The sequence below is a fragment of the Cetorhinus maximus genome, chromosome 24 (genome assembly GCF_964194155.1).
Source record: "Cetorhinus maximus chromosome 24, sCetMax3.hap1.1, whole genome shotgun sequence".
Classification (NCBI taxonomy): domain Eukaryota; kingdom Metazoa; phylum Chordata; class Chondrichthyes; order Lamniformes; family Cetorhinidae; genus Cetorhinus; species Cetorhinus maximus.
The window spans coordinates 54823048-54831403 of NC_135902.1; the positions used below are offsets into that span (position 1 = coordinate 54823048).

The window sequence follows — 8356 nt, forward strand, 5'->3', positions numbered from 1 at the left end:
GTCCCTCACCTCACTGTCCCTCCCCTCACTGTCCCTCACCTCACTGTCCCTCACCTCACTGTCCCTCACCTCACTGTCCCTCCCCTCACTGTCCCTCCGCTCACTGTCCCTCACCTCACTGTCCCTCACCTCACTGTCCCTCCCCTCACTGTCCCTCCCCTCGTCCCTCCCCTCACTGTCCCTCCCCTCACTGTCCCTCCCCTCACTGTCCCTCCCCTCACTGTCCCTCCCCTCACTGTCCCTCCCTTCACTGTCCCTCCCCTCACTGTCCCTCCCCTCACATTCCACTCCCCCTCACTACCCTCACTCCCCCTTCCCCTCACTCCCCCTTCCCCTCACTCGCCCCCTCACTCCCCCCTCACTCGCCCCTCACTCCCCCTTCCCCTCACTCGCCCCCTCACTCCCCCCTCACTCGCCCCTCACTCCCCCATCCCCTCACTCCCCCTTCCCCTCACGTCCCCTCACTCCCCCCTCACTCGCCCCCTCACTCCCCCTCACTCGTCCCTCACTCCCCCTTCCCCTCACTCCCCCTTCCTCTCACTCACCTCCTCACTCGCCCCTCACTCCCCCCTTCCCCTCACTCCCCCCTTCCCCTCACTCCCCCCTTCCCCTCACTCCCCCCTTCCGTCACGCCCCCCCCCATCCCCTCACACCCCCCCTTCCGTTGTGCCCCCTCCCATCACTCCCCTCACTCCTCAAAACCCTACCTTCACCCCCTCCCACTACCCCTCATTTGTTCCTATTGATCCCTCAACCCCCCCCTCTCCCTCATCCTCTCTCCCCTGCTCTCCTTACCCCTCAGCACCAAACAGGATTGAGCTGATTGATTGGGAACAGACTCTGGGGGAGCAGAGAGGGGCCAGGCTGTGGAGCTAAGTCCAAACTAAATGGGGAGACAATCAGTTGACGGACAAATATGAGCTTTTTAAGTTGCATTTTTTTCTTACACAAAGTGTGTGGCTTATACACGAATGGGATGGGATTTTAGCTCCTGAAGCTGGGCTGATGATGTAACTGATGTCCTTTGGCAAGAGCTTGGGGCAGGATGTCTGGAGGAAGAGACTGGGAGAGGGAAGGGGAGGGGAGAGTGTGCACACAATCCAACCTACTTGATGTCATCAAGAGCGTTGAGTGCAGCATCAACTCTACCCTTTGTTTACCCTTCCTGTAACAGAGTGTCCGACTGTATTGGACTGTCCCATCCCGCGGCGTGTCCGACTGCACTCGACTGTCCTGCCCCGCAGTGGGTCCAACTGCACCGGTGTGTAGCATCCCACAAAATGCACCGGACTGTACCATCCCGCAGAGGGTCTGACTGTAACGTCTACATAGTGTTTGACTGTACTATCCCACAGAATGTCCAACTCTACTGAACTGTACCAACCTGCAGAATGTCAGACTGTACTGTCCCTCAGTATTTCTGACTGTACTGTCCCACAGTGTTTCTGACTGTACTGTCCCACAGTGTTTCTGACTGTACTGGACTGTACTGTCCCACAGTGTTTCTGACTGTACCGGACTGTACTGTCCCACAGTGTTTCTGACTGTACCGGACTGTACTGTCCCACATTGTTTCTGACTGTACCGGACTGTACTGTCCCACAGTGTTTCTGACTGTACTGTCCCACAGTGTTTCTGACTGTACTGTCCCACAGTGTTTCTGACTGTACTGGACTGTACTGTCCCACAGTGTTTCTGACTGTACCGGACTGTACTGTCCTACAGTGTTTCTGACTGTACCGGACTGTACTGTCCCACATTGTTTCTGACTGTACCGGACTGTACTGTCCCACAGTGTTTCTGACTGTACCGGACTGTACTGTCCCACAGTGTTTCTGACTGTACCGGACTGTACTGTCCCACAGTATTTCTGACTGTACCGGACTGTACTGTCCCACAGTGTTTCTGACTGTACCGGACTGTACTGTCCCACAGTATTTCTGACTGTACTGGACTGTACTGTCCACAGAATGTCCAACACTACCAGAAAGGATAGCTGAATAATTTGAGAACCGTGACACTTTATTTTGTTTCTCCTCTCAGAGAACACCATTAAATATGAGTGGGATTTATATTAAGTCACTGGTTCCTGACTCTCCGGCTGCTGGATGTGAGAAGTTGAATCTGGGTGATCGGATCCTGGCTGTTAATGGAACCAGCCTGGTCGGACTGGATTACCAGAGGTCAGTGCCTCAGGGAATGTGGAATGAAGCCAGAGGGTGCTGGGTCTGGAGTTCTTGTGCCGGGTGGGTTTAGGGGGAGAAGGGTGTTTAATCTGCAGGTAAATCCCATCATGATATAATGGAAAATTCCTGGGATACACAGTTTCTTCAGCGTTATTGTGGTGACAGTCTCCACCTCCCTTTCTCAGTAAATGTGAGAAGTATATTGGCCGTATTTGGGGATGACCAGTGGGGAAGAACTGCTGATTGTCAAGCAACAACCTGTTTTCAAACACCAACTGATCTTTTCTATTCAGTGCAGTGATTCTGTCACCAGAGGCATTTTGTTCATTCGAGAATATAATGGCATCTTCACCCAACACCAAGACTGCCTGCTTCCCTCTCCATAACACCTCCCATCTCCGTACATAACTCAGCTCTTCTACTGCTTGAAACCCTCATCAATGTGTTTGTTACTTCAAGACTTGTCTATTCCAATGCTTTCCTGGCCAAGCTTCCACCTTCCACCATCTGTAATGTCAACACATCCAAAATTCTGCAGGACAGTGTAGAGGGAGCTTTACTCTGTATCTAACCCCGTGCTGTACCTGTCCTGGGAGTGTTTGATGGGGACAGTGTAGGGGGAGCTTTACTCTGTATCTAACCCCGTGCTGTACCTGTCCTGGGAGTGTTTGATGGGGACAGTGTAGAGGGAGCTTTACTCTGTATCTAACCCCGTGCTGTACCTGTCCTGGGAGTGTTTGATGGGGACAGTGTAGGGGGAGCTTTACTCTGTATCTAACCCCGTGCTGTACCTGTCCTGGGAGTGTTTGATGGGGACAGTGTAGGGGGAGCTTTACTCTGTATCTAACCCCGTGCTGTACCTGTCCTGGGAGCGTTTGATGGGGACAGTGTAGAGGGAGCTTTACTCTGTATCTAACCCCGTGCTGTACCTGCCCTGGGAGTGTTTGATGGGGACAGTGTAGGGGGAGCTTTACTCTGTATCTAACCCCGTGCTGTACCTGTCCTGGGAATGTTTGATGGGGACAGTGTAGGGGGAGCTTTACTCTGTATCTAACCCCGTGCTGTACCTGTCCTGGGAGTGTTTGATGGGGACGGTGTAGAGGGAGCTTTACTCTGTATCTAACCCCGTGCTGTACCTGTCCTGGGAGTGTTTGATGGGGACGGTGTAGAGGGAGCTTTACTCTGTATCTAACCCCGTGCTGTACCTGTCCTGGGAGTGTTTGATGGGGACAGGGTAGAGGGAGCTTTACTCTGTATCTAACCCTGTGCTGTACCTGCCCTGGGAGTGTTTGATGGGACGGCGTAGAGGGAGCTTTACTCTGTATCTAACCCTGTGCTGTACCTGTCCTGGGAGTGTTTGATGGGGACAGGGTAGAGGGAGCTTTACTCTGTATCTAACCCTGTGCTGTACCTGTCCTGGGAGTGTTTAATGGGGATGGTGTGGAGGGAGCTTTACTCTGTATCTAACCCTGTGCTGTACCTGTCCTGGGAGTGTTTAATGGGGACGGTGTAGAGGGAGCTTTACTCTGTATCTAACCCCGTGCTGTACCTGTCCTGGGAGTGTTTGATGGGGGCGGTGTGGAGGGAGCTTTACTCTGTATCTAACCCTGTGCTGTACCTGTCCTGGGAGTGTTTAATGGGGACGGTGTAGAGGGAGCTTTACTCTGTATCTAACCCCGTGCTGTACCTGTCCTGGGAGTGTTTGATGGGGACAGTGTAGAGGGAGCTTTACTCTGTATCTAACCCCGTGCTGTACCTGTCCTGGGAGTGTGTACCCTTTGGTAATGCAGCCATTAACACTCCTGGGTTCATGTGTCAGAACGCTTGTGGAAGCCATATCCAACATAAATCAACAACTTCAGGACAAGATCAGCTCTGGTGTGTATTTGCTGAATAAAGAGACAAGTTGAAGCTTTTCGCTCTGTGACCAGCAGGACACCAGTATAAAGGCAGAGCAACAATTTATACTGTTCATGAAGAGAGTGCTGATTGGTTGGCAAGTGAACTCTGATTGGTAGAGGTTGTTACAATGGAGAATGCACCAATGATGGTGACTGACAATTAACTGCCAAGCATTGTTGGAAATTTAAGCTAGCCAGCTTGACCTTGATTAGTCAAGGCATTGCCCTGAGGAATGAATCAGTCAATAGCTGACACTTATTTTATTTACCAATGTCCCACTTAAGGAAAGCATAGATATTTGCGCTGCGGCACTATATCACGGTGATCCCAGACCCACCACCATTGCGTGAATCAGTATTCATTGCGCTTATGAACTCAACAACTTGCACAGTTGAGTTCATTTTAATGACACTATGTATACCCAATGAGATGGTGTTGCCATGAGGTCTCCTCTAGGCCCAGCTCTCGCAAACATATTTGTTGGATTCCATGAGAAACGTACCTTTGATGAAATGACACCTAAACTCCTACCCCCCTCATATTTCTGATATGTGGATGAGACGGTTGTTATACTTAAATCCACAGCTGCATGTAATAATTTCCTTACATGTCTGAATGGGCTCCATCCTGTGCTCAAATTCACCTTTGAAATGGAGCAGTCAAATTAACTCCCCTTCCTTGACTTACCTGTTGAGAAATCTGTCAGGGGGTTCTCTATCACAGTCTACCACAAACCTACCTTCATTGGTCAGTATACATGTTGGGATTCTTACAGTTCCACATGCTATATATGATCAGTCTTATCGGCAACCTTGTAAATAGGGCCCGAGCCATTTGTTCACCATGTAAGCTTGATGCTGAAATAGGGGCATCAAAGGCGTCCTGCAGGATATTGGCTACCCTGATCAGATCATTTCACACTGTATATCACACAAACTCATGAACGGGCCTAAGGCTGTCACTTTCAGCCCTGAAAAGTGCCCAGTCTACCTCCGATTACCCTGGCAAGGTAACCAAAAATATGAGCAACAGGTGAAGCTAGCTGTTTCACGCTGCTACTACGCTGTAGCAACACGAGTGATATTTGACACTACCAGGATGTTGCAGTCAAACCAAAAAGATGTCCTGTCTTATCACACAAATGAGTGATGTGGTATATGAATTTCAGTGCCAGTGTGATGCTAGGTATGTAGGCCGTATGTCCCAAAGACTGGTGGATCGTATCAAACAGCGTGTCCCAGTCGCTGTTCGCAATGGGCAGGGTACAGACCTGACCCAACCAGCCTGTACTTGCAAAGCTCAAGACAGTGTCCAATGTTAGACATGATTCCACGATTGGACAACATTTGCTAATCAATCCTCAATGTGCTAAGAATTCCGCTGACAACCAGTTTAAGCTAGTCAGTTGGGCTCGCAAGGCAGTGTATTTGTTCTGGAAACTACATCTATTAATACACAGGGCCCTGTTCTTTACAGACAGAAAGAACATGTGCGCCTGTTTCAGCTGAACAAAATAAGTGACAGCCATTCACTGACTCATTCCTCAAGGCGATGCCTTGGCCAATCAGGGTCAAGCTACCTAGTTTAAATTTCAAACAATTCTTGGCAATTAACTGTCAGTCACCATCACTGGTACATTCTCCATAGCAATGCCTCTACTAATCAGAGTCCACTTGCCAACCAATCACCACTCTCTTCACGTACAGTATAAATTGTTGTTTTCCCCTTATATTGGTGTTGTGAAGTGTCCTGATGAGTGCGAGATGAAAAGCTTCAACGTCTCTTTTTTTCAGCATTACTCACATTCTGTACTACCAAACGACTATCTGTACACTCAGGTAAGGTTGAAGTGAAGAAATACACAGCTTGTTGAAATCAGCGAGCAAGGGTGGAGATTCGGGGAGAGAGGGCGGAGATTCAGGGAGAGAGGGTGGAGATTCAGGGAGAGAGGGCGGAGATTCAGGGAGAGAGGGCGGAGATTCAGGGAGAGGGCGGAGATTCAGGGAGAGAGGGCAGAGATTCAGGGAGAGAGGGCAGAGATTCGGGGAGAGAGGGCGGAGATTCAGGGAGAGAGGGCGGAGATTCAGGGAGAGAGGGCGGAGATTCAGGGAGAGAGGGCGGAGATTCAGGGAGAGAGGGCAGAGATTCAGAGAGGGAGGGCGGAGATTCGGGGAGCGAGGACGGAGATTCAGGGAGAGAGGGCAGAGATTCAGGGAGAGAGGGTGGAGATTCGGGGAGCGAGGGTGGAGATTCCGGGAGCGAGGGCAGAGATTCAGGGACCAAGGACGGAGATTCCGGGAGCGAGGGCGGAGATTCAGGGACCGAGGACGGAGATTCAGGGAGAGAGGGCGGAGATTCAGGGAGAGAGGGCGGAGATTCAGGGAGAGAGGGTGGAGATTCAGGGAGAGAGGGCGGAGATTCAGGGAGAGAGGGCAGAGATTCAGAGAGGGAGGGCGGAGATTCGGGGAGCGAGGACGGAGATTCGGGGAGAGAGGGCAGAGATTCAGGGAGAGAGAGCGGAGATTCGGGGAGCGAGGGTGGAGATTCCGGGAGCGAGGGCGGAGATTCAGGGACCGAGGACGGAGATTCAGGGAGAGAGGGCGGAGATTCGGGAAGGGAGGGTGGAGATTCCAGGAGAGAGGGTGGAGATTCGGGAAGGGAGGGTGGAGATTTGGGGAGGGCAGATTTGGGGAGTGAGGGTGGAGATTCCGGGAGTGAGGGTGGAGATTTGGGGAGGGCAGATTCGGGGAGTGAGGGCGGAGATTCGGGAAGGGAGGGTGGAGATTTGGGGAGTGAGGGCGGAGATTCGGGAAGGGAGGGTGGAGATTTGGGGAGGGCAGATTTGGGGAGTGAGGGTGGAGATTCCGGGAGCGAGGGTGGAGATTCGGGGAGTGAGGGTGGAGATTCGGGGAGGGCAGTGATTCTGAGTTTATTTCACATTCACAATCACTCTCTTTTATTGTACATTTAGAGGCCGGGAACTCCTTCGATCATCGGGGAACAAACTATGGCTCCTCGTGGCAAAATCCAATTCACAGATGGCAATGAAAGTGTCAACATCGAGCTGCTAGTCTGAGCAGGAGCAGAGATGGTAAAAGTTAAACCCAGTGAGAGGGTCAGTGTGGATCCTGTAACTTCACAGTGATGTTTATGAGATCTCTTTATATAAATACATATTTCTATTATTTAAGTCCAACTGTGCTATTTAATTGGGGGAGTAGCAGCAGCCAGACCCGTGTCACTGTGTCTGTGTTGCTGCCCTGACAGTGCAGTGCTCCCCTCGGTGACTGTCCTGCCAGTCCTGAGGGCAGTGACTGGGCAGGGTGTGGGCAGGGTGTGGGCAGGGTGTGGGCAGTGACTGGGCAGGGTGTGGGCAGGGTGTGGGCAGGGTGTGGGCAGTGACTGGGCAGGGTGTGGGCAGGGTGTGGGCAGTGGCTGGGCAGGGTGTGGGCAGGGTGTGGGCAGTGGCTGGGCAGGGTGTGGGCAGGGTGTGGGCAGGGTGTGGGCGAGGGGTTGTTACCCGGGATTCCCCATCAGGAGAGCAGGAGTTATCCGGCAGCACTGTACCCGCCACGATGTCACCGGCATGTTTCATACCAATACCCATCTCAGAAAGTCCGTGAAAGAGAGGCAGAGAAACCCCCCACTCCCCATCCATCCACACCCCCCACCCCCCCCGTCCATCCACACCCCCCACCCCCCCCGTCCATCCACACCCCCCCGTCTATCCACACCCCCCCGTCTATCCACACCCCCCCGTCTATCCACACCCCCCCGTCTATCCACACCCCCCATCCCCACCCCGTCCATCCACACCCCCCCGTCCATCCACACCCCCCACCCCCCGGTCCATCCACACCCCCCACCCCCCCCGTCCATCCACACCCCCCACCCCCCCCGTCCATCCACACCCCCCATCCCCACCCCGTCCATCCACACCCCCCCGTCTATCCACACCCCCCATCCCCACCCCGTCCATCCACACCCCCCACCACCCCGTCCATCCACACCCCCCCGTCTATCCACACCCCCCACCCCACCCCCGTCCATCCACACCCCCCACCCCCCGGTCCATCCACACCCCTCCGTCCATCCACACCCCCCATCCCCACCCCGTCCATCCACACCCCCCACCACCCCGTCCATCCACACCCCCCCGTCTATCCACACCCCCCACCCCACCCCCGTCCATCCACACCCCCCACCCCCCGGTCCATCCACACCCCTCCGTCCATCCACACCCCCCACCACCCCGTCCATCCACACCC

General features: G+C 53.4%; 1 protein-coding gene across 1 annotated transcript in view; it reads left to right on the top strand.

Annotated features, from left to right (window-relative positions):
* LOC144667632 (ras-interacting protein 1-like) overlaps positions 1-7304 on the top strand; it is a 104781-nt gene extending 97477 nt beyond the window's left edge. Inside the window, exons 15-16 of the mRNA XM_078529107.1 lie at positions 2044-2183; positions 7060-7304. Of these exons, the coding sequence (XP_078385233.1) occupies positions 2044-2183; positions 7060-7159 (240 nt within the window). The 3' untranslated portion in view covers positions 7160-7304. The remainder of the gene's footprint in view (positions 1-2043; positions 2184-7059) is intronic.
* The last annotated feature ends 1052 nt before the right edge of the window (positions 7305-8356 follow it).